This window comes from Antechinus flavipes, chromosome 3 (assembly GCF_016432865.1).
Source record: "Antechinus flavipes isolate AdamAnt ecotype Samford, QLD, Australia chromosome 3, AdamAnt_v2, whole genome shotgun sequence".
NCBI lineage: Eukaryota > Metazoa > Chordata > Mammalia > Dasyuromorphia > Dasyuridae > Antechinus > Antechinus flavipes.
This window is the reverse complement of record NC_067400.1, coordinates 301,050,418-301,078,190: the sequence shown is the minus strand read 5'-3', so window position 1 is coordinate 301,078,190 and position 27,773 is coordinate 301,050,418. Positions and strand designations below refer to the sequence as shown.

The window sequence follows — 27,773 nt, the reverse complement described above, 5'->3', positions numbered from 1 at the left end:
AAAAAGTTTAGCTATCTTGATCCCATTTCACCATGATTTTTGTACTTCCTGTAAAGCATGTGATCAACTAGTAAAATATGCTACCAAAAATTACATGAAAGAAAAAAGAAAATGGGCAAGTCAACTAAGGACACAAGATTTGTAATAAGGCAGATTATGGTGCCAGCAGGCCAATAGTAAGGCCAAATGTATGGAGGGAACCTTTTCTGCCCTGATATGCCAATGGTAGGGATGCAGACCCTCCAGGAGGATACTGAGATCTGAAAGAAAGAAGGGCTCATGCCAGCATGGGTTGTGGATGTGTTTCTTAAGTTAATCGGGTTGTTTGGGGGCATGAGACCCAGTCCTTAGTGACTGGAAGACAGAATAATGACAAATTGTACCACCCCAGGCCAAATTAGATATTATATAGGACAAGAACGAAGAAGTCATAGTACTAAGCATGGACCAGGGCCATGGGCAAGTTCTTGTATGAGATAGTTGGAACTTCTTTTGCTGTTCACATTTACTCAAGGTAGTTTACCTTTTCTGTGGAGTGATGGGTCACATTCCCCTCTGGGCACTGATTTATAGTTAGGTGGTGAGGGTGAGGAATGATGGCTAGATGGTTTGAGGACTGCCTTGGTTAGGAGAAACCAAGGAAGGACTCCCTCATACTGGGGGGGGGTGCTGTTTGTAGGGCTTTTTGCCCTAGAATGGCCAGTCACAAATGGGTCAGTAGTAGAGGGAACTTTCAAACTGATGAGATCAGGACTACTTGAGTATTTGAGAGTAAAGGGAATAGGGCCAGAATTGGATTGTATATTTTTTTTTGTTGGTTTGTTTAAGTTAGCTTCTTTGCTCCATAGTATTTGATGACTGTCAATCTTCTAAATTCTTTGTTGACCAGTGGGAGGGTTAGATAATAGACCAAGCTTTCATTGGTATAAGGAACTACTAGGTGGGGAAATTTCCTCTAAAAATATAGACTGGCACTTTTTTTCTTCCCTCCTTCCTTCCCTCCCTCCCTCCCTCCCTCTCTTCTTCCTTCCTTGCCTCCCTTCCTTCTTTTCTTCCTCTCTCCCTTCTTTCCTCCCTCCCTCCTTTCTTCCCTTCCTTCTTTTCTTCCTCTCTCCCTCCCTCCCTCCTTTCTTCCCTTCCTTCCTTCTTTTTTCCCTTCCTTCCTTCTTTTTTCCCTTCCTTCCTTCCTTCCCTCCCTTCCTCTCTTCCTCTCTCCCTCCCTTCCTCCCTCCTTCCTTTCCTCCTTTCCTTTCTTTTTTCCTCTCTCCCTCCCTCCCTTTTTTCTTCCCTTCCTTCCTTCCTTCTTCCTTCTTTCTTCTTTCTTTCCTTCCTTCCCTCTCTCAACATTGCCTCTCATGTAGACCAATGAATCAAGAAGAATTAGAGAGTAGAATTTAGGTCCCTTGCCTAATAGAGATCTGGATACGTTTAATGCACATAATAAATGACATAAAAATGTTAAATGTTATTAACTGACAATAATAATCATAGTAAACTAGCTGTAATTCTATGTTTATAATTCAAAGTTGTGATTTCTTAAATAGATCTATTTCATTTGGGGAGGCTTGTCTAAGGCAAGAATTTTGCATGGATTGAAAAATTATTGGTCATAGTTAAAGAAAGTATCTAACAGTAGAAGAAAATTATTTCGTATCAGGTCTGTCATATATTTTTGATTATCATCTTTACTTCTCCTCCCCCAACTTGTACTTTCTTTATAATAATTCCAGTCAGTGGAATTTTCTCAGTTTCTAATTCAGAGTTCTCTGAATGTTTTGTTCTCTTTGAAATGATATTCAATTAAATTGCTGTTGTAATAATGCTGGGAACTCGAATGCCAATATTAAAATGCCAAGGACAAGCAGGGATGCCTGGCATTATTACTAACATTTCCACAACCACCTGTCCCCACCTCACCCCTTCTATTGAAGAACTGACTCCAAAACCAATATTTCAGGCTATCTAAAAGCTAGGAGGACCATTCTTCTAACAACTACCTGTCAGAATGCCATGGCATTTCCACACTAGCAATACAGAACAAATGCATTATGGAAAGTATAATTTGACAGCTAATTCTTGGAGACAAGATCTTTTTAGCTTTCAGAGAGTTTATGAAGCCCAGCCACTTCTTAAACCACAGAAGAGTTAATTACTATACAAAGAGAAAGTGTAAAGAACCATAGACCCGTAAGTAAAGTCTTCAAAATGTTCCAGGCTTTTGTTGTTTACAATTTTCAGTTATGTCCAGCTCCTTGTGACCTCATTTGGGATTTTCTTGGCAAAGATGCTGGAATTATTGTCATGCCCTTATGCAGATTATGGTACCAAGGATCTTCCTGACTCCTCATAGAATTCTGTCTACTGTACCCCTTAACTATCTGTTCCAGCTCTAGATATGGTTAAATTTTAGAACTTCTGTTATCTCTAGCTTCTCTGTATTATGGTTCTAATAAAGTTGAATTGTCTATAAGCATAATCAGGGTTTATTGGTCTAAGAAATATCTACAATCAGGGACTGGGATTTGTGAAGTCAAGTTGATGCCAAGAGAGTCCAGGGGGCCAAATGTCATGTATTAGCAGATATATTAGAGCAGGTGTGGTACCTTAAGGACCTCTTGACAGGACTTACATAATGATGCTGTAGAGGAACTTAGCAACCCCTTGTCCTCTGTATATACATACATCATTAGGGGGAGAGGGTTCTACTGCACACTTAATTCACAAGGAATCTTTCAACATTGAATTTGTTTAGCTCTCTCATCCCTAATTCACTACTGTTTTCAAGTTTCTATCCCCCCCTTTTTTTCCTCACTCTCTTCTCATTTCCAGGTTCCTCCTATATTAAAATTAGAAACTTAAAAGGTTATTTCATCTTTTTACTGGATAAGAATATCCCTTCTCTCTTCTCTCAATCTATTCCTAATTTTGTGAGACAAAAGTAATTCCTTCCTTCCTTCCTTCTTCCCTCCCTTTTTTCCTTCTTCTTTCTTCTTTCTCTCTCTCTCTCCCCCACACTCTTTCTGTTATATTTTCTTTCTCCACCAAGTATAACTTTCTTTTTCAGGATCAATTCTGCATATTCCTCTAACAAGTCTTAAACCTCAAAATTGTGTAATTTACAGTCTCAGTTATAGGTGGTATATTCCTGCTGATTCTGAAAAGAGTTTCTTTATCTACATGGGAACATGTCATTCTAGTTTCATAAAATTGGGCTTTCAAGCTTATTTCAGCTGGAACTCAGTCTTTGAAGAACAGTCAAGATTAAGAAGCTCCTGAGTCATTCTGCTCAGGACTCAGACTTTTATTGTAGCAGCATTAAAGAAGGTAGCCAACTTAATGACTAATGAATAATAGCAATAACAATAATTACAAAAGAACTAACTTTTTAAGATATTTAATGTTTACAAAGAAATTTACATAGATTATTTGACCCTCATAATAGCTCTGTGAGATGACTGCTCTAGTATCCTTATTTTATAAATGAGGAAATTTGAGAGAGGTTTAATAGACACGTTCAGTGTCATATACATGGTGAGGACCTGAGGTTGGATTCAGATGTCAATCTTGATTTTAGATCCAAATGCTCTATCTACTTGAGAACTTTGTTGCCCAGATTTCATCTTTAGGATGTTAACCTCGTTAGATTTTCAATGAAAGAAATCTCCTATGTAGTAATTACTAACATTATGTCACTGTTAAGATTAAGATTTAATGAAATGGAGCACATCTTTATTAAATTAATATGTGGCCTGGTTCTAGTCACCTTGGAATTTAAGATTATAACTGGAACTCAAGTTTTTTCTTCCATTTTATATACAATAACAATAATGATAATTAGAATTTATATAGTACATTATTGTTTGCAAAGACTTTGTCCATATTACTTCATTTTATCCTCTTATCAGTACTAGGAGGTAAGTTCTATTATATACCCATTTTTACAGATGAGAAAATTGAAGCAAACCAAAATACATAAAGTATTTTGACTATATAGTTAGTTTAGAGTGTATAGACTACTGTAAAGAAGTTTTAAATGACATTTGGGATTTTTGAACATATGTTGTCAGTCTCTATAACTTGAGTTCTTTGAAAGATCTTGATTTCATTTGTTTGGACACTCCACCAGTGCCTATTGCAATCCTCCCAGAAGTGAATGGTTCATGTATTAATTTGGCCTAAGGATATGGAATTAGATCAGTACATGATTGATCAGTGCTGTGGCCAGGGAATTACAATAAGAGTCTTTCTGTGTCAATGCAGATTAAAATTTACCTATGACTTAGTGGATAGTACATTCTGAATGATTGGCTTAGATCTTGCTTCAGCTGATGTTTTTTTTTTTTCTTTCTCCACATTCTCTTGTTCACCATTGACCATGTGGATATTGAACTGACCCATCCTTCCTGCTGTGGTGGCATTGATTAATGACTTTGATATTTCCCAAAATAAAAACATCTTCATAGTTAAAGGTTCTGATGAAGGCCTCATTTCCAAAATATATAGAGAACTGACTCAAATTTATAAGAAATCAAGCCATTCTCCAATTGGTAAATGGTCAAAGGATATGAACAGACAATTTTCAGATGATGAAATTGAAACTATTACCACTCATATGAAAGAGTGTTCCAAATCACTATTGATCAGAGAAATGCAAATTAAGACAACTCTGAAATACCACTACACACCTGTCAGATTGGCTAAGATGACAGGAAAAAATAATGATGAATGTTGGAGGGGATGCGGGAAAACTGGGACACTGATGCATTGTTGGTGGAATTGTGAATGAATCCAATCATTCTGGAGAGCAATCTGGAATTATGCCCAAAAAGTTATCAAACTGTGCATACCCTTTGATCCAGCAGTATTACTTCTGGGCTTATATCCCTAAAAAAGGGAAAGGGATCTATATGTGCCAAAATGTCTGTGGCAGCCCTGTTTGTAGTGGCTAGAAACTGGAAATTGAACGGATGCCCATCAATTGGAGAATGGCTGGGTAAATTGTGATATATGAATGTTATGGAATATTATTGTTCTGTAAGAAATGACCAGCAGAATGAATACAGAGAGGCTTGGAGAGACTTACATGAATTGATGCTAAGTGAAATGAGCAGAACCAGGAGATCATTATACACTTCAACAACGATACCGTATGAGGATGTATTCTGATGGAAGTGGATTTCTTTGACAAAGAGACTTAACTCAGTTTCAATTGATAAATGATGGACAGAAGCAGCTCACCCAAAGAAAGAACACTGGGAAACGAATGTAAACTATTTGCATTTTTGTTTTTCTTCCTGGGTTATTTTTACCTTCTGAATCCAATTCTCCTGGTGCAACAAGAGAACTGTTCGGTTCTGCAAACATATATTGTATCTAGGATATACTGCAACATATTTAACATATATAGGACTGCTTGCCATCTAGGGGAGGGGGTGAAGGGAGGGAGGGGAAAAATTGGAACAGAACCGAGTGCAAGGGATAATGTTGTAAAAAAATTTACCCTGGCATGGGTTCTGTCAATAAAACGTTATTATAAAATGAAATTAAATTTAAAAAAAGATATTTCCCAAAATAATGTTTTGAAGAAAACTGTTGGTAGATATTACCTCTGGTGCCATGTACTAGCAGGGAAATCAGAACAGGTTGCTTCTAGACAGAACAGGAAGGATGGAATCTTCAGATAAGAAAACATAGGTCAGCTGGCGTCATGGATGTCTGCCTTCCAATAAGCAGGACTTGGCCTCCAGAGCTGGGGTATATGAAGCAGGACTCAGTCACTAAAGGATTGATTGGAATGCCAGGCAGGGAACTGGTACAGAGACCTAAGGATGGCGGGATTAGGTGGAAGGAGACTTCATCACTGAACTGGAGAATGAATAGCGACCTGATCATAAGGAACAGGGCAACAGCAACAACAGGAGCCATCATTCATTTTAAGCTTCATGATTTTAAAAGATGCTTTACATACATTCTCTTAGTACTGAAACTAATAGCCTTGTGGACTTGATTCTGACCCACAGCTACTATGCTGCTTCTGTTTAGTTGTTATTCAGTTGTTTCAGTCATGTATGATTCTTTGTGACCCCAGTGGCAATCCATGTCCTTTTCCAGCTCATTTTAGAGATGGGAAAACTGAGGCAAATAGGATGAAGTGATTTGTTTAAGGTCATTCAGCTATTGTGAATTCAGATCTTCCTCCTCCAGGTTTACAAAGGTGATGATTGTTGTTTTGTTTTTCATTCGCTAAGAAGTCCATGACATCTGGGAGGAGATACCATGAGATAACATGCAAGTGAGTTGGATTTAGGTGAGAGAGAGCTGTGCAAGGTTATCTGCCTCCCTTTCACCCCAGAACCAGCTGGATCCAGAGGCAAGATATAGATCAGAGCAACTGGAGATGGCCCTGGATGCAGTAGGAGACCCTGACTTTTTTAAGCTAAGGTGTCCAATAGGTCTCAGTTTGATTGAGTCTGCACCCATTCAGTGATTAAGGCTAGGTAGCAATTGAGTCAGAGAATCTCCTTTTGCATAGAGGTGGTTCAGTACTCCACCAGCTACTTGCCCCTTCCCTTCTCTCTGTGCTATAGTAACAGCAACCCCCAGACTGTAGAGAAAGGAGTTAAGTCCTAATTATAGGATTTGAGGGCATTCAGATTGAAAGATAGATTAGTGAATGTAATACTACACAGTATTGTGCTTGTAACTGTCTGGAGCCCCTATCCTTGTATGTCATTATAAATAATATTGTTACTGATACATAATTATGTCCTATCTCCCTATTACGCTGGTTAGCTTCATGATGATGATACTAATAATGATAGGCAGCTTTTAAAGAGTATATTTTATCCTCCCAGCAATCCTGGGTGTAAGATACTATTATCTTCCTCATTTTGCAAAAAAGGAACTAAAGCAATGAAAGACTCCTTGCTCAGGGAAACATAGCTGGTTAGTAGCTGAGATTGGGTTTAAATTCAGATCCTTCTGATCCTAGGTCCAGTGTACTATCCACTGTACCATCTAGCTGTCTTGAGAGAAGAGTACCAAATTTAACCATCTCCAATCTCCACAGTACTCAGTATAGTTTTTAAAAGTAGTAGAACATACGCATTTAATGAATGTTGAATTGAGTTTTCTGAGCCTCTTAAAGAATTTTCAAATCCCCAATTTGCTCTGGGACCCAATAGCTCCTAGATGCTGAAGTCCAAGTCCCCTGAATTTAAGAGCAGAATGTTGACTGGTACCACATGTTCTGGAAGTAGTTTTTATTTCCTTTAAGTTCTAAAGAGCTTTTTAGACCTCTCAGTGGAGAGACTTCAATGAATAAAGAAAACATGGAGTTTCAAGAAGTAGAAGTACCAATCACTCTCTCTTTTCTTTGGGAACTTTGTTGCTTGGGTTCTTCTGCATTCAAGACCAAATACCGTATATACTCGAGTATAAGCCGAGTTTTTCTGCCCAATTTTTGGGCAGAAAATCCCCTCCTCGGCTTATACTCGAGTCACTAGATAAAACATGTGTAAATATCCCTTTGAATGCCCCCCTGCTGTGTAGTATACAGCGCGAGTGCCGACTGTCATACTACAGGGCCAGCCCCGTTGCTATGGTGATGCGGCTGTTCCTGTAGTATCACAGTCGGTAACTGGACTGTATACTAATGCTGGCAACCGCTCTACATACGTATACCGGCACCCGCTCTCCTCCTCTGCGGGCACCGGTGAGCTAACTAAACCTACTGATATAATAAGTTTTCCCAGATTTTTGGGTTAAAATTAGGAGCCGCGGCTTATATTCGGGGTGGCTTATACTCGAGTATATACGGTAGTTGATTAGGGTCTCCACAAGTACTCATGAAACTTCATAGTTGCACTCTTAAGCATCTGTGCTTTTCTCAGTGGGTTTTATTATGTAATACTAGGGTGTAGTTTTATAGGAAAAAAAGGAAAAGAGAAGAAAACAGGAATAGAGAAAAAAGGAGAAAGCAGAATGAGGCATTTTTAGATGTGGTATTTTACTTGACTGTATTATGGGGATTTTTTCTTTGTTTTTCCTCAGTAGGAGTGTAGGTGGGAGGGAGAGAAAATATATTTTTGTACTAAGAAAAAAGAAAGAGAAAAAGAAACAAAAGATACAGAGAGAAGGGGAAAAGAAGGAAGAAAGGAAGGAAGGAAAGAGGCAAGCAAGCAAGAAAGAAACAAAGAAAGAGAAATAAGAAAAGAGAAAGAAAGGAAGGAAGAAGAAAAGAAAAAAAGAAAGAAAGAAAAAAAAAGAAGGGAAAGGGGGAAGGAATAAAGGTGCTTAATGAACACTTGTTGATTGAGTAATGGATTCAAAGCCCTTCTGAACCTGACTTTAATTTTTCTAAGCTTATTATACTTAATTATCCTTCATGTATTCTGGTCTAAACAAACTGACCTTTCTGTTGTTGCTTACATGTGAAGTTCCTTCTCCCATTACCTTCCCTATATACATCTGCCTCCCCTCCCCTCTCACTTCTAAAATGTCCCTACATGAGGCCTTTTCCTCCCTTCCCGTCGTCCTAGCTTCTCCCTTGCCTCTTTTCTTTAGTAGGAGGGAAGGAGGGAAGGAAGGCAGGTATGCCTTTAGGAAGTCTACTGTTTTTCAGAACCTGCTATATCTCAAAATCTCAGATAACCAGAATAACCTCTTCATAGCTATAGACAGGCTTTAAAAAATGACAGTAAATAATATGAAATTATTTGCTAAGCAATATTTGGAAATTGGAAATATTGCCAATATGTGCCTAAGTGAACAGTTATGAAGCAGTGCACACTGTTTCTAGCATATGTCTTATTTGAGCTAACTTAGGAACACAATGAAAATCACAGCTTTGAATGATTATTAGCATAGTGTTACCTAGCAATGCCATAGTTATGTCTGAGAGAGCCATTTTCATTACTTTAAGTGGCTTATAACTTTTCTCTTAAACTACTTCTTTGTGTTGACATTTTGCTTAGATATATTTTAAACAGAGATGAAAATCTGATTAGCTACTTGATAGTTCAGAAATGGAACTAGTTATGAAATTTTAATTAGGAAAGGAGAAAGGAAGGGAGAGAAGAAGAAAAAGAATCATTACTCAAAAGGCATTTATGTTGCAACAAGATATATATACATGAGGAAAAATATACATCATAAATATAAAGTGGATAAATACAAACATATGACAATACAAAATAGTAAAGTATAAGATAGATTGGGAGGAAAAAGTGGGTAGATAGAGAACTACTTCCTCTGACAGAGATATTTGAAAAAAGGAATTTCTTCACTGGGAGCTCCACGTTGGGGAGAAAATGCAAAAATGCTCCATGAGGGTACATGTAAAAGGCAGGAAAAGCTATTCTTTTTGCCTTAGTGTGAGATATAAATGCTATATTGTAAATGCTATATTGATCACCTTTATATAGACCTTTAGAACTGATAAGCTCAATAATGTAAATGGAAATATTTGTTATGGATAAGGAAATTAAGACTTTGAGAAGTTAAATATCAGGTCATCTTGTACAAAACCTTTAGCTAGAGACTATTTTTAATTATTCTGGAGCCAGCCCTCTTTCTGCTACCTGCTTTGGAAAAGTCAAATACCTTTGTCAAGCAGTGAATGCTTTTTGCTGACTTGATCTGAAATATTTATTTTTAAGATTTTGGTTTGGAGTAATAAGATTGCAGCATTCAGTTTCTTTTTGTTTCTCTTTCTTTCTTCTTAGTACAAAAATATATTTTCTCTCCCTCCCACCTACACTCCTACTGAGGAAAAACAAAGAAAAAAATCCCCATAATACAGTCAAGTAAACAAGAAGTATATATTCGATGTATAAACACAAAGTTATTTTGAATATTCTCCTATAGCAGAAGAGGATCATTGCTTTTGGTTTTGCGGTGTCTGATGCATTGACAACCAGAGTAGGGTAACAAGCTAGACTGACATGCAATAAAATGTAATTCATAGAGAGCTGTCCTTGGAATTAGGAAAACGTGGGTTTGAGTCTCACTTCTGACACATAACTGGCTGTGAGACAGTGGGTAAATCATTTAATCTCCTTTGTTTAACCTTCTAGCCTTCTTGCTATACTTCATACATAAGTACTCCATTTCTTATTTTTGTAACACAGTCTTTTTTCTTACCTCCGTCTTTCAGAATCACTGGCATTTTTCAAGGCTCATATCAGGCTCCACCAACTGAGATTTTTCCTCATACTATACCATCCTGAGCTATTAGTACCTCTTCCCCAAAATCACTTTATATTTATTTTGTATATTTCATATATACTATGCATACACATACTTTGTCTTCTCCATTTAGACTTTGCATTCTTTATGGGAAAGACATATTTTTCACATTTTTTCTTTGTATGCCTAGTACCTAACACAGTCCCTAGCACATAGTAGGTGCTTAATAAACAGTTGTTGAGTGATGGATTTAAAGCCCTTTGGAAACTGACTTTAATTTTTCTAAGCTTATTATACTTAATTATCCTTCATGTATTCTGATCTAAGTAAACTGACCTTCCTGTTATTGCTCACATGTGAAGTTCCTTCTCCCATTGCCTTCCCTATGTATATCTGTCCCTCCACTCCTAAAATGTCTCTACATGAGGCCTTTCTTCACCTTCACAGCTGTTAGTGCTTCTTCTCTCTCAAACAAAATACCCTGAAATACCTTTCATTTACTTTACACATGTGCTGGACCTGGATTTAGAAAGACTCCAGTATTGCCTGGTGGATAGAGAGCATTGAAACCAGGAAGATCTCAATTCATAGACATTTAGTAGCTGTATGACTCTGGGCAAATCACCCAGACCAAGGTCTTTCTCAGTTTCCTCAGTAAAATAATAGTGCCAGGGCTGTTGTGAGGATCAAATAAGATAGTAGTAAAGTACTTAACACAAAGTAACTGTTATTAATTATGGGAGTAGGACAAGGACTGGACCTGTTATTTTACTAATATGCAGACTCTATAGTGAGGAAACACTGTCTACCATTGCAAGTTGGAATAGTCTCTGCGATTTATAGTGTTAGAGAGTGGTCTAGAATAGTGACAGGTTAATTGATTTGCTCAGGGTTACATAGCCAGTAGGTGCCAAAGGCAGTACTTGAACTGACATCTTCCTGTTTTCAGGTCTGCTTTCTATCCATCAGGCAATATTGCCTCTAACTGAATACACATTTGCATAGTTTTAAGTATTTATTCCATTTCTTGAATAAGATTCTATAGTCCTTCTTCTTAATTAAAAAAAATTCATTTTTCCTTTCTCTCTAAAAAAGAGTTATTAAATTGTTTTAATTTAAAAATAGCCCAGATTTATTGTTTGTTACTTGAGTTATTAGATCTTGGTGGAAGATAAGTTTCCTACCCAGAATGACATGACTGTCCACTATAGAAGTTCAATAATAGTTCAGATATGAATGCACCATTTTTCATTGGTGCCATGTTAGACATTTAGCAGCCTACTAAATGAAGTATTGGAGAGGTATAGTGTTTGAAGCCCCATTAGCCAGATGCCTCTTTAAAGCACTAAAGCTTCCCATAGTGACTTCATTAAACTCATGCAGCATTTTTCTGTCTTCCAAGTGATGTTCGCATTACACCCTCTACATTATGTTCTTCAATGTTTTATATTCCAGTCTTCCAGAACGATGGTCATTCAGAGCCTACACATCTGTGTTGTATTTTGACCCTCGAATGAGGATTTTCATCCAGACCAAAAGAGTTCAAACCAAGTACCTGTCTTATTGCCTCTACAGACCCAGGTAACTACATTTTCTTCAAATTATCTTCATAGAGATTTTCATTTTCAAACCAAATGGTCTTGAAAGCCAAAGAAAAAAATAACATTTTTGTCAAGGTGAGGAAATTGATTTCGATAGCAGGGACCTTTGTAATATAAACAAAATTCAAATTGAATTGGCAAGATGGGTTACTAAAAAAGTAATCATGTGTGACAAACATTTGGTGGTAATAGTGGTTCAATAGTGGTACTATTTGGAGAACCCTTCAAATAAGATAATCAACAAAAAGTGAGCATTTGTTTTTAACTTTAGTGTTTTTAAGGTACTTTGGCTGTTAAATGAAAATTTCATTGAAAGACTATAATTCATTTATACATGTCATTTGTGAGATGCATTTTAGATGAAATATGTTTGTGACTATTCCTTTTTTGGGGGGAGAGGGAGGAGGCGGACTTGTGATTTCATTGATAAAGGGAACTTTGGGGAGGAAAATTCCTCCACTATTTAAATCGGGGCCTTTTCTGTAATTTATGGTCTTAGATAATTGTTTGGGGGCACTGAGAGATTAAGTGAATTATTATGTGTATCCCAGATCACAATATATATTGGATGATTTGAACCTTGGTCTTCCTGATGATTATGAGACCAGTTTCCTATTTACTACATCATTGTCCCTCATGTGAGACTACATAGCAATGTATATTTGCAGTTATAACACTTGTGTGGTGCACTTGCTATATCCTGTTAATGTTGCCTATTGCAAAGGATATGTCTTCTTATTCAAGTCTAGGCTGGCTTATTCACCCTAATCTATACTCTTTTTAGCAAGCCTGAGTTCCCAAATAAAGATCATCACCATGTAACTACAGTTTGGACTCTCTCAGAATACTAAGGATAATCCTGTTTTGGAGGTGACATTTTCCCTACTGATCTCTGTAGTTCCTAGATTCCCTCCTTCACAATGATAGTGCCGTTAACCCTTTTAAAAAATCTTTTTTAAAATATCTTCTTTTCCCAAGATAAATGTAAAGACAGTTTTTAAGATTAATTTTAAAAAATGAGTTCCAGAGGCAGCTAGGTGGCTGAAACCTTTCTGTAAACAGATTTTCCTGTAATAGTTATGGATTTCTATTGTCCTCACAATTTGGTTCCCTCCATTTAGTTCATTTCTTCTAGTTTCTTCAATGCCTTCAGTAACTCAAAACAGAGCCTCCAGGTGCTCAAAACTTATTTTGTCCTTATCTGGTGAAATCACAAAATTCCATTTTCTGCTACTTATGAAGCTACCTGTTATTATTTAATCATCCTATAGCCTCTAAATAATTATTTAATTTACTTTTTTTGTTTTGAATAAATGTTTGTTTTGAATGTGTTTTATTTGAATGTTTTGAATGTGTTAACCTCTCAAACTCTAATCTAATTAATACCTGCAAATGAATTGAGGAATTATAGAGCCATCAGCCTCAGGCATTTCTTATACTCTAACAGATCTTCTTATGTTTTCAAGTTTGTCCTTTTAATTGTCTATCTCTGATATTCTATTTGAAAAATTATTTTTCATCTGGAATTTTTCAGTTTTTTCTTAATAAAAGGCTATCCTTGCTCTTTTTCAAAGGCCAGCTTTATAAACTAGAAGGGGAAATACTTTATGCCCTTCATAACTTGATTTCATACAGTTTCTTATACAATAGCTCATTTTCTGCCCTTTTCAAAAAACAAGCCCATTTCTTATATACAAAAGGGGCAATATATTACTTATGTATTTGCATATATAAAAGTACACTGAATTCTTAATGGCATTCTTCTTCATAGATTGTTACTAACTCAAGGAATTAAAACACTTTGCCAGAAGACTTGAAAATATGGTAAATTTTATCAATTTGTAAAGGTTTCAAACATGAGCCAGAAACATGCTATATGAATGTTGTCTTAGAAGTAGTATAGTGTGGTTTGGAAAGATTTATAGCACAAAAGTCAGTCAAACAGTGGCTGAATTTTTTTTGCACCAACAACTCATGAAACCATCTCCTGGGGTGAGGGGAGGGGTGGAGGTTGACGGCTATGATTTGAATCATTGAAAACAATACTCATGGAAAAGATCATAGATATTTAGACATACTGACATAATATTTAGAAATATTGATATGTCCTTTTATCTATCTAGGGACACATGCATTTGTGTCCTTAAACATAAATGCATACATATGGTTTGGATATCATTTGATATGAAAAGCTTGATAATGATTTAGCTTGAGTCTGACCAGATCAGCCATGCATATAGAGCCAAGAAATTACTAGTTTAGCAATTTTGAATGTTTAACATTTTTTCCCCCTATATTGCCTACTTTAAATAGAAAAAAAAATTCCAAAAAGAGTTGATATACTGGGGCATTTTGATCTCTCATACAGATATTAATATTAAAAAATTATAGATTTCTGTAGCTAGCACTCTGCTTGCACACCAGTGGATTTCTCAAAGGCTTTTACCCTTGATTCCTGACTGCACTATAGATCATATTTTTAAAAATGAACTCTACCAGGCCTGAGACTTTCCCTATAAATCTGTCCATCTATGCATTAATAACTACCAAAGTGATGTTTCCTTTTCATCAGTTTCATTCTTCTAGCAAGTACCTAGGGGCCCCTAGTTCAATCAATACATTTGATCTTTTCAAATTTAATTATCCCTGTTAGTGAACTTGGGTAAAAAATGGCTTAAGCCATTTGGGGAAAAATGCGAATTTAGCTTTCTTTTCTGGAATTAATTTTATGAAATTAACTTTCATTCATCTAAATTACATATATCAAGTAATAGCTATTAGTGTTCCAATACATTTTTAATTTATATGCTAAAATAATATTCTAATATGGATCTCTGAGCCCCAGTTTTGGTAGTGTTTTCCAGTATTATTTTTGCCCACCCTTCTTTCATCTCCCACTTCTTCCTATGTGTTAGTATTTTTGGTTGTTGGCTACAGCAATACAGCTTGAAAAGCTTGGTTTCCAGTGAAGGAAGCATTGTACTCATTGATGCTATTTGAAGTTAAAAAATTAGACAATTTTGGACAAATCCACTGGACAAATTTATAGGACTTGACTATTCATATTTTATAACTAGGGTTTTGTTTTTCTTTTTTTCTTTTTTTTTTTCCCCAAAATTTTTTGGGAGCCGTGGGATGCAGATAAGAAGAGATAAGAAGGGACTAGTTTTCCTCTCCCCCAATACAAAAAGAGAACAGAAAGATCAAAATGAATCAAGACAAACTGGACAGTTTTGAAAGTTATATGTTGAATTTATTATACTTTAAAAGAAAAGCAAATTTTAAACAAGGGGTTCTGGACCAGGGGTCTCATGGGGTCAGAAGATAGATTTCTGGAGGGTCTCTAAACCTGGATGGGGAAAATGGCATTTTTATTTTCACTAGCGTTTAACTGAAAATTAGCATTTCATGCAATTATTTTAAAATATAATTTAGAGAAAAGGTGTACAGGTTTCACCAGATTACCAAAAAGATTTCTTGATACACTGCTTTTTAAATGAGATTTACAGTTTCACATACAATCATCATTTTCTCATTTGCTTTAAATATAGAAATGCTAATTTTATTTGATGTATATTTAATTTAGAATAGATATATATTAGCATGAAAACAGACAAAAGCTGGGTCAGAGCAGTTCCTCTCACCACACCTTTAGAAAGCTATTAGATTATATGGGTTGTGGAGGGACTGTGCTGCTGACTAACCTGGTTCAGTTTTTAGGTTAGCTCTGTCAGGAGTTGTCACTGGAGCAATTTAGACAAATCCATTTTCTTTCATCCCTGTCCTTTTAGAGTTAGAATATTTGCCATTTGGGGAGACTTGTAAAATATAGGGCAATACCCTTATGATTTTTTAAAAGGCATTTCCAGGGTCCAGGAACATGCTGTTTTGGAGAGTTGATGAGTAGCTAACTATGACATTTTCAATTAGAAAACTTTAAAAAGTACTTTGCAAACAAACCTTAAAGCAATATAGAAACATAAATGATTATCATTGTAAACAATAAATCAGTCCATTGAAATTGTTTAATGGTTTCTAAAGATTTAACTGTTAAATCCAGTGACTCCTTTTTTGTTGTCATTTGTTGGTTTCTCTGGAGTTTTTGTCTGGCGAGCCCTTGAAGAGGTTCTATAGACTGTTTTCTTTCTTCTCCTTCTACTTGTCTAACTTGGGAAATCAATTTTTTTTTACATTTCTTTGGGCAGAGCTCCCACGAGCAAGAGCAGGAGATACTCTTTGGACAGAGGGAATGAAGAGATAAAGAAGGAAGAGAGGGAAAATGGAAAGAAGGAAGGAAGGAATGGAGGGAGGAAGGAAGGAGAGAAACAGAGAGGCGGGAGGGAGGAAGGAAAGAAGGGAGAAAGAGAGTAGTAGAAAAAGAAGAAGAGGGGAGAAAGACAGGCAAACTGTGTTGCAGAACTGACTAATTCAAATTACAGTCCTCATTGGGGCAACTCTATTCACAGAGATTGTTTTTTTGTCCTTTGTTTACAAAGATCACCATTAGAGACATGCAAGACATATACTATGACATGACATGCAAGTGAATTGGATTTAAATGAGGGAGGGCTATGCAAGATCTTCTGCTTCACTTTTTCCTTCAGACACATTTGAGAATAAGATGATTGAAGACAATTCTGGATGCAGTGGGAAAATTTGACCTTTTTAAACTAAGGCCGTTAATAGGTCTCGATTTAAATGAGACAATGCTCATATAGTGATTAAGGCTAGGTAAGAATTAAGGCAAAGGATGGCATCTTTTACTTAGTCAAAAAAATCAGTCTATTAGAGGAAGATCCTCAGAGTTTCTGGCCAAAACAGAAACAATTGCTATTTACATTCATTCTGAGTCAGAGACCTGTTAAAGGCCAACCTTTCCCATTTCAGCCAGAGCCAACTCCAATCGTTTTGATCTATATCTTGCCACTGGATCCAGATGGCTTTGGAGGGGAAAGTGAAGCTGGGGACTTTGCATAATCCCCCACCCTCCTCACTCAAATCCAACTCACTTGTATGTCATGGCATCCTCTCCTGACTGTCATGGACCGCTTCAAGAACAAAGGATAAACAAAAACAACCACCACCACCATCTAACTGCTCTTTCAGCCTCCTATATTAAAGGAATTTTATTACTACATTATTACTCTATATTATTGCTACTATATTAAAACTATGTTATTTTATTAATATATTACATTGTTATTATTACTATTACAACTGTTATTATTACATAATACTACTTATTATATACTACTTATTGGTAAGAATAAGAATTATAAAAATATTCAAATATAGTCCATGTTATTTGGACCTTGATAACTTTGATAAGCAGTTCTGGAAAACATTCTATCAGGGTTAATAATGCTTGGATAGCTTGCTTGTACTTTTGCTCATCATACTCCTTGGTCATGTTTTACAGGTGCAGTGACTATAACATCATGCTTGAGTACTGATAAGTGGCTTTTAAGGCTTTAGTTTCCTAAATAGTTTTCTAAATTCTTCCCTCTTTCAAAGAGAAGAGAATATTATTCATTTTATGAAAACTCAGTTTATGCACAATTTTTGAAAAACATATTTGTTATGCAAAGTAAGAAATACCTATCTAAGCTGCATCTTGTGTCTGTGTCTCACTTTTTTTCTCTCAGATCAATCTATCAAGATCTCTCTAGCTGTCTTTATCTCTGATTGAGAGATGTACTGTATGCATGTATTCCCATAATTATATTGCAGAAATATTTATATATGCATATCATATACACATATACCTATGTGTAAATACATTTAATATGCATACATATACATATATAAGTATAGTTTGATTCCAAATATAGTGTTTTTCAAATTTTAAGTTGTAAGTTCAGATATAGGGGAAAAGGAAGCTGCTGTAATTTAATTTATTTTTAAAATTTGATAAATAATATTAAAGGATTTTATGTAAGTCAGCAACATTCTTATGGACAAAATGGTGAAATGTGGCTAGTAGTGTCAGGATTCCAAGGTGAATGACCACCACAATAGCCTATAACCTCAGGCGTGTCTGAGAAAATAAAGAATTGCTTTATGTTTCAGGACACAGTCCTCTCTGACTTTGTGACACTGGAGTTATCTATTGCTTCATCATTAGTAATTTCTATGTTTAAAGATTCTCTCTCTTTTCTCTTTCTCTCTCTCATATATATGTAAGTATATATATATATATAGATAGATAGATAGATAGATAGATAGGTAGATATCTATATATGTGTATAGATACATATCTTTATATATATATGTGTATAAATATCTCTATATGTGTATGTATATATGTAATATGTGTGTGTGCGTGTGCGTGTGCGTGTGTGTGTGTGTGTGTGTGTGTGTGTATAAAGCACATCCCAGTAGAGAAGTTCTTCCCCATTCTACCAGCCACCACTCAAGGGATGCACATAGAGAGAACATGTCTACACACTCTGGGAAAATCCAGTGCTTACCAGATAACCAGAGTCCCCAGTGCTGTTTTCTGTGACACAATGAGATATCACTAGACTTCTTATTCTTTCCATTACAAATAATTCATAGTGTTTTCTAATAGGCCTAGGGAACTGGGCACTACTGATTTTACCTATTGCTGAAAGGCAAACTCAAAGTAAGAGATAGACAGGTGCTCTCATTAAATTCACTGGCAGCAGCTGCTGTATATGGTCAGTCCCATAGTCACCTCCCCTGCCTTCTTGATTGTGGTTGATTGATTATTTACTGGTAGAACAACATTTCCCTCAATGTGTCATGGAAGGAAGTCTCTAGCAGCATCACAGGACTGTCCCACTCAGTGCTTTTATCTTTTACTTGGATGAGGATTTGGAAAGCACATTTCTCCAATTTGTGGATGGCAAGAAGCTAAAAGAGATTGCTATTATATTACATGACAGAATCAAGGCTCAAGAACAAACTTAGACTTCACAAGGATACTTTTGAATACCTGCTTTTAGACTTTAAAAATCATTTAACAATAGGACTTTAAGTTATTATCCTTTAAAAATACCACGTTTGAACTATCAACAATATTGTCAGATGGATAGCATAAGTACTATTACTCCAAGGGAAATTAAGGCTCAAAAATTTTGAGATTTATCCAAGATTACTTACATCACAGCTAAATGTAAACTCATTTCTTCAGTGTCTTTCTTTTAAATTATAATTTTACTGTAACATTTATTTATAGATTAAAATTACACATTTCTGGCAGGTAGGTGGCACAGTAGAGAGAGCACCAGACCTAGAGTCAGGAAGACTCATTTTTCTGAGTTCAATTGTGGCCTTAAACATTTAGTAATTGTGACTTAACTACTTCTAATTTCAGTTTCCTCATCTGTTAAATGAAGGTTTTGGTCTTTATAGCCTCCAATTAGATTTTTCTCTTAATAGTCTTTCATTCCTCAATTTCTATGAGTCTTTAGTTTATTATTCACACTTAGTTTCATATATAATAAAAAAGAAAAAAAAAGTTTCTTTGTGATTTTTGCAGAAGAGAACAGAAAATATCAATATTCTTTTCCTTTTACCTTTTTTAAGCAGACACATAGGTTTTAGTAGAAGTATTCATTTAGTCCATAAAATGTCCATTTGAGAGAACCAATTGCTTTTGAGAAAGAAAAGTGATTGGTTCATCTACTGTTTCCTAGGGTGCTTTGAATAAGGATAGTCAATGTATATAATTCAGATGATTTGAAGTCTTCAGATGGTTCCTCAGTTGGCCAGTAATATGAGAATGAGTTCTTAATCATAAATAATTAGTTTAACTGTGCTCTCTTAGCTTTCTCAGTCATTTATAACATAATCATCTTTTTCATCTGTAGTTAAAGAATTGTCTATACTGTCATTTTGGGTAATTCTTTTTCAATGTATTGGTTTGCTTTTGTGTTTTAGCATATGTGTGTATGTTTGCACAAGCGTATATATATATGTATGTGGAAGAGAGTGGGGAAGGGGATAGAGAGTCACAGACAGAAATGGAGACAGTGAGACAGAGACATAGAAAGACAGAGGGAAAGAGGGAAACAGAGAGACAGAGAGATAGAGACAAAGACACAGAGAGACAGATGCAGAAAAGGGCCAGAGGAGTCTGACAGAGACAGAGCAACATTTGTGTTAACTTGTCACCTTTTGAGGCTACCTGGGAAGACATACAAATAATTTTGGGAAATGACTCTTTGAGAAACTGTTATATGTATCCCATAGATTAGGTTGGCAGAAGAAAGAAAGATCTTGGTTTGGTTCCCAGTTCTGCTACTAATCCCCACATCCTTAAGTGAGTCATTTAACCTTTTAATTTTGCCATGCATAGGTTGGCAAAAATAATCCTGACCCATTTCATACAGGTGTTGAAAGGGATACTTCATAGAAGCTTCAAGTGTGGAAGGATGAAAGATATTAAGAATGTAGGGAAGAAGTAATAGTAGCCTTTCTTTTTCCTTTTGGCTCCAAAATAGCCACTTCTGTGATTGCTATATATAGTTGAGCATGAGCAATTAAGAGCTCTTCATCACAAGTTATTTTTAGTCTCCTTTTAAAAACAAAAAAATCACAGTTATGTTTTGCTTCTCCCTTCCCCTATGTTCTAATTCCTAATTTAAAAATGAAGAAACTTTTATTTAAACTCCATTTTGTTAAGTATTGGAAGACAAAACTTGTTTTTTCCAGATTTTTAAATTTTTTCTAATTGAAATAGCTCTTTTCTATCATCTGTTTCTGTTAATTCTGGATCAATGAATAATGAGCTAGAGCAAGGCAGAATTTTAAAGGGAAAAAAGGGAAGTTCTAATGAGAAGTGAGGAATTTGGAATTATACAGTTCAGAGACATATGCACTTTGGAGAAAGTCTTCTGCCCCTGCTAGGGCAAGAGATTGAGCTACATTCCTATAGAAAATAGTACCATCAGAATGAAAAGTTGGAGGACACAAGTCAACTCACAGTTGATTCTTCAGTGATGGCAAGAGGAATGAGATCTGAGGAAAAGAGGGAAAAGAATATCAGACTGTTTCCATGAAGGGATTTCTCCTCTGCACTTGAAGGCAACATAGGGGGCCAACAAGAATTTATTAAGTGCCAGTCCTTCCCTATGGTGGTAAGCACTGGTAATAAAAATACAAACAGAAAGAGTCTCTCCTTGCAAGAAGATTTCATTCTCAGAGGATGACAATACATAAAGGGGAGCTGAAAGGAGAGTGGGATGGAATAGGGCAGGGAAGTTGAAGGTCTTGTTACAAGGTCATGGTAGAGAAATGCATGGTAGAGAAATGCATTGCATTTAGCAGTGCAGTAAAGCCTGGAGAAGAATGGAAACATAGTTGACCTGAGCCTTCTTAAAGTGGAGGTGGTGGGAGGAATCAGATAATCAGGGAGAAGAAATGAAAGTGGTAGAAGATACTTTGAAATTTTCTAGTGTGAGAAATATTCAAAGGTTAGGAGCAAGAGTTGGGGGTGAGGTGGTTAAGGGGAAAGGGAATTAGCTACAGTGAGCTTCTAGGGTGAAAAGGTTTCTATGGCATGGTATCCAAAGTCCCATGAAAATGGGTCAGCAGGACAGCTTGGAGAGGAATAAACACCCTCCAAAATAGGGGTTTCAGATAGGACAAAACAGGAATGTGCTTAATTATGCATTATGGCTGATTTTTTTTTCTCATATTGATGCCACAAATGCATAAATCATTTATTTGTGAATTGTTATACCTTTGGATTCATGATAAATTCTACCCCGTGAAGACTTTTATTTACTTCTCCAAGGAGAGCATGTGAGCCATCCTTCCAGTTAGTGGCATTTATGGTTAATAAAGTTCAGTTCCTTCAATTGTATGTCTATTTGCTGGTCATTGAGTCACATGTAGAATACCATCAGCTAAGTTAAGGTTTATAAATAATGTACAGATCACAGTATGGGGAGTTACCCAGAAGATAAAATTACATATATATACACACACACACACACACACACTTTTTGGCCTCTCTACCATTGTTTATATGTTTAATATTATGTGAGTATGTCTATGTGTATTTATATGTATATGTATATACACGTCAGAATAGTATATGCATAATTATTAAGTATATGTACATACACATGGATATGTATATATGTGTATAATTGTGTATATATGTGCTCTGTGTGTATTTATATATGTTTATACCTGTAATTTCATCAAGGTAATTTCATCATGGGTAATTTCCAGGGCAAAAATTTTCTTTACTTATGAGGCTACTATAACTGAAGTTTTTATGGAATCCAAGAAGTTAAATGATTTACTCAGGGTCATATGACTACTATGTATCAAAAGCAGATCTTGAACACAGGGCCAGATTTCTCTCCACTACATCATGCTGTCTTTCTAGTAAATAAGTATGTTGAAAAAGTACATAGAAAAAAGTTGTTTATAATAAAAGGGAAAGTGTTTCTTGAGTTACAAATTTGACCATGATTTAATTTCACAAAGTAATAGTTGATTTATACACTCAGCTTATATAAGCCTTCACATTATAGTGGATGGTATTTGTCCTAAAATTTATATAATTTTAAACCAAATCATTAGAGATCAGGTTATTTGACCAGTACAATATTCATGACAGAGTGTTATATGTGTATAAGTGGGTCATATTGAACTCTAATAAAAAGAATCATCATGATTTGTATAACATTTATATGTATGGAATACAGGTTCAGGCTATAATGAATCTTTGAATAATTTCCTAGATCTTAAATTTGAAAGAATTATAGAGTTATTCAGAGACTATGAAGTTTTGACTTTACATATATAATTGATAGCATTTATGCTTGCCTTCTTAATAGATGGAGGAGGGACTAAAGGGAAGGAGAAAACTTGGAACTCAAAATTTGAAAATATATGTTTAAAAAATAAACTAACAAAATGTAAAAAACAAAGTATGCAGTTACACAATGTTTTTCAATAAATTTCAAATGGAATAGTTTAATGGTGCAATTTTTAATTGACTGGTTTTAGAATCATTATCATTATTTAAAACATAGACATATTTATAGTACATGAAACTTATACTGTTTAGTATCAAGGAATTATTCCAGCTGGGGAGTTCTGAATGCAGTGTTAACTGCTTTCTAAACATAGTAGAGTGGTCATTATAAAATATGTTTTCATTATGAAGCTGAACTCAAACATTCCATTTGGGGATTTGGTTTTTATTCAGTATAGAAGAAGAATGTAAAAAAAGCTTCTCCATCATCAGTATTCTCACTATACTGCTTATATTCATTATATCATCTTCATTTATCCTATATCCCTATATTTGCCCTATTTCCACCAATATTGGAGTCCACCTTTGGACTCCACAGTCCACAGTGCTGATCAGCTTTTTCCTCATTTTGAATGTAACTCTACCTTGCCCCACTCTCTCACCAATACCATGTTATGTTTCTGTATGTTCTTCCTTGTCCAACTTCTCTTAGTGTTGTCTTTCTTTTACCATTAGAATGGCAGCTTATGGAGGTCAAATGTTGTCTTGCCTGTTTTTATCTCTATCATTTAGCACAGTGCCTAGCACTTAGCAAATAATTAATCAATGTTCATTCCTTCTATTATCTATCATCTATTTGTATCTATCATCTATCATCTCTATTGCTATCATCTCTCCATACATTAATCTATTTTAACTGTCATCTAGTTATCATTTATCTAGCTCTCTATAATCTATCATTTATTGTCTATCATCTATCAATCATCTGTATATCTTTATCTCTTCTGTCTATTTATAATGTATCTGTTGTGTTGTGTATATCTACCATCTATCTTTCTATCTTCATCTCCCATTCATTTATCTATGTCTATCTTCTGTCACCTCTATCATCTTTATTATTTATCTATTGTATCTAAAATCTATCTCCCTACCATCTGCCTACTTCTCTGTAATCTATTATTAATCTATTGTATCTATTATCTATATATTGCCTATCATCTGTTTATTTCTATAGATCTACAATTTTTATGCAGTTATATCTTTGAATTCATGATTATATCTTTTCAAGAACTGAACTAGCTAAGTATAATATATATATATATGTATATAATGCTTACTATATACCAGCATTGTTAAGCACTTTACAACAATTACATTGGCCACTAGAATGTAAATTCCTTGGACATGACTTTGCATGAAACAAAGAAAATTGTAAAAAAGGATAACAATCCTTTATCCCCTTCCATATTGGCAGTGATGGTGACAGAAAAGGGGCAGAAGGTAATAAAACAAAATGGTAGTTTTTAGTACCATCTCTTAAACATTAATTTCTCAAAATGTATTCTCTAAATGTGGTCCACTGACTAAAAAGTAGATACACTTGCATTCATCCTAACATTCTTCCCATAAAGAAATCAGGAGACAAAAGGAGTTACAGCTAAATGAAAAGATGGTTCACAGATTTTTCTTTGGAGAAACAAATAAGGAGTTGCAAGGGGTTAGTCTTGTCATGCTTTCAAAGGCAACAATGACAAAAACCAACAAACTTTTCATGGGATATTTAGACATCTTATATCACAATACTCAGGATACTTCTCTGTAAAAAAAAATAATACCATGAAAATAATTGCTACTTCTTTTCCAAAATTTATAACCGAGTCTATGGAAGTACATTTTTTATGAGGAATTAGATAAGAATTTCAAAAGTAAATACAATATATTTTGCAATTAGGATTCCAACACAAAGGTGGACATAGGTGAGGAAAATGAAATTGTGTTGTGGAAAATGTGATTTGGAAGTGAGGCATCAAAAAGGTCAAAATGTGTTGAATTTACATCAAGGATATTTTCTTTAACAAAAAAACAAAAGTATTATATTGCCTGCTTTCTCAGTGTGTGAAAGAGGAGTGAGGAAGGAAGAAGAGAATTTAGAATTTATTTTTTTTAAATGAATGTAAAAAATAAACAATTTTTCAAATCATGTACAATCTATGGGACTACAAAGGGGAAAAATAAGAATTAAAGTATACTGGAACCAGAATGAAGTAAGAAATTTTGTACAATTTAATTGAAAAGAAATGAAGTGTTGCTTACAAACAAAACATTCATGAATTAGCAGTATACGAGATCAGCTCACTGACTTGTTAGAAAGAGTCAAATTAATAAAAAAAATTGAAGGAATGAAAATGAGAAAATAATTTGGCATATGCAATTAAAATAATTAATATATGAACTATATATACCAGTCATTGATGTTTACAAATAGGATGTGGGTGAAGAAATGGTTATTGACAATGTTTATAACAATTTGATATAAAAATTTAACCGAATCAATTACCACAGTGAGAAAATCAATAGAATCTAAAAGCTGCCTCACTCAACAAAAATTTTAATTTTAAGTGTAGAGAGAGGGCAGTCAAGTGCAACATCATTTTAGAATATAAAATTGTTTGTTAAAATCTTAGGGAGAAGGATGTTGGAAGAAAATGAGCACTGTTGCCTAATAAAATAGTGAGAAAGTACTAGAGGAAAGAATAAATTTTAAGAAAATTTGTCAAGAGACCCCAGCTATATATACAGTGTCATTGAAAGGGTATTTAAGAAAGAACCTGTAAGAACAACAAATAGATGAAAGAAGGAAAACTGAAAATTTTATTTTGTAACAAAACTTTTTTACTTTTAAAACTTAAAATCCTACCCCACTGGAAAATATCAATAACATCCAGAAAGAGAACTATGGAGACTGAATGAGGATCAAAGCACAGTATTTTCTCCTTTATGATTTTTTTCCCTTTTTGATTTGTGTTTTCATGTACATGACAAATTATGGAAATATATTTAAAAGAATGGTACACAGCAGGATGATTTCAGAAAGGTCTGGAGTGACTTACATGAACTATGCTGAGTGAAATGAGCAGGACCAGGAGATCTTTATATACTTCAACAACAATACTATATGATGATCAATTCTGATGTGTGTGGCCCTACTCAACAATGAGATGAACCAAATCAGTTCCATTAGAACAGTAATGAATTGAACCAGGTACACTGAGCAAAAGAACTCTGGGTGATGACTATGAACCACTACATAGAATTCCCAATCCCTCTATTGTCCACCTGCATTTTTTATTTCCTTCACAGGCTAATTGTACACTATTTCAAAGTCTGATTTTTTTTTTACAGCAAAATAACCATACAAATATGTATACATAAATTGTACTTAACTTATACTTTAACATATTTAACATGTATTGGTCAACCTGCCATCAGGGGGAGGGGTTGGGGGGAAAGAGGGGAAAAGTTGCAACAAAAGGTTTTGCAACTGTCAATGCTGAAAAATTACCCAGGTATATATCTTGTAAATAAAAAGCTATAAAATTAAAAAAAAAATTTAAAGAATGGTACATATTTAATCTATATCAGATTGCTTGTAGTCTTAGGTAGAGGAGAAGTGAAAAAGGAAGGGAAACAAATTTAGAACGCAAAGTTTTACAAAAATGAATGCTGAAAATTATCTTTACATGTATTTGGAAAAATAAAATACTATTGGGAAAAAACCCTACTCCAAACTCTGTCACCCTGTGTAAATAATTTAATATCAGTGTCACTTTTCTCTTTTGTAAAATCAGAATAATAGTAACACACACCTTCCAAGGTGGTTACGAAGAGCATAATATGTGGAAAGAGCTTCGCACCTCTTAAAGCACAATGTAAATTCTACTTGCTATCATCATCATCATCATTTCACACTTCTGCCCAAGTTATTTTCTCATGCATCACTCTGATCTTGAAATTTTATTGATCTTGAGTCTCTTATTTATAAAACTGATTTACTAATACCTACCCTACCTATCTCATAGAAGTGTTGGGAGGATAAAATGAAATACTACATGTAAAATATTTAAAACATTAAAGTAAAAAAATCGATATTAACGACTATTACATCTAACCATTATTTCAATATTATTTAATGGTCAAATGTGTTTTAGTTCTAGCTAAGAATATCCTTTTGAACTCTATTCCTATTGTATAAAAGGGGAAAAGACTCATTTGTGGATCAAGTATCTAGGTGTAGAGGTAAAATGTCCCTTAAAAATTGTCTCATCCTCCTTCCTAATTTTTCATATGAGGAAACTGAATTTCAAGAAGGTTACATGATTTGCCTAAAGTCACACAGTAATAAACATCAGAAACTCCACACTACTCAATTGAATATCTCCTTCCTCTGCCACAACCAAGTTGAATTCTCAAACTCTTTTGTGTTGACTTTGGAATGGCAATATGAGGCTCTCTTCATTTTCTTGCCCCATATCACAAGAAGGATATTTCAGCAGTAATTGTCTTAGGTTAGATACTAGACATTTAACTTATTTCTCCATGGGTCAGTCTTTTCAGGTTTCTGAATCTGCTTTCTGTTTCATAGAGTAAGAGTTCCAACTTGAGGACAGTCTCAGCTTTTCATTTTTTTGGTATCCACAAATGACCCAGAACTTTGTATGTAGTAGGTACTGTTGGATTCAATGATCTTCGCCCCCAAAGGCTTAGTTTAAAAGGTCCATGAATGTAATAAATGTTCAGAAAGTTAAGGTGTTCTGGACCTAAACCTAGAGTTTCACGCTTGTTTTCTGCCTATTTACAAGATAATTACTGCATCCTAAGTATTATGCATTGGTAGAGGGAGTTTCCTTACAGGGAGTTCCCTATAATGAAAATGCTGTTTTGGACTAAAACAAAAATGTGTGGCATAACAGATACACATGAGCTTCATATAGATAAAATGCCATTCTGAATATCTTACATGCCATTCTTGTGAAGTTACAAACCAGTAACTGTTGTCTGTATTTAGTTTAGAGCAGTATTTTATTAGAGATCATTCCAGGGCCTGCTTGATTTCATCAGAAACACTCAGCCTGGAAAATTGCCTTTCTCATGAGCAGCAAAGTTAAGGATGTGCTTTAAGTGTTATAAAGTGATATATATTACTGCAGATGTCTAAGCAGTTGTGTTGAAAATAATTGTTTGGT

At 35.0% G+C, this 27,773-nt stretch overlaps 1 protein-coding gene across 1 annotated transcript in view; it reads left to right on the top strand.

Annotated features, from left to right (window-relative positions):
* Positions 1 to 27,773, top strand: part of LOC127557187 (MORC family CW-type zinc finger protein 1-like) — a 123,513-nt gene that overhangs the window by 42,928 nt on the left and 52,812 nt on the right. The window contains exon 9 of the mRNA XM_051990607.1: positions 11,644 to 11,769. Coding sequence (XP_051846567.1) covers positions 11,644 to 11,769 — 126 coding nt within the window. The remainder of the gene's footprint in view (positions 1 to 11,643; positions 11,770 to 27,773) is intronic.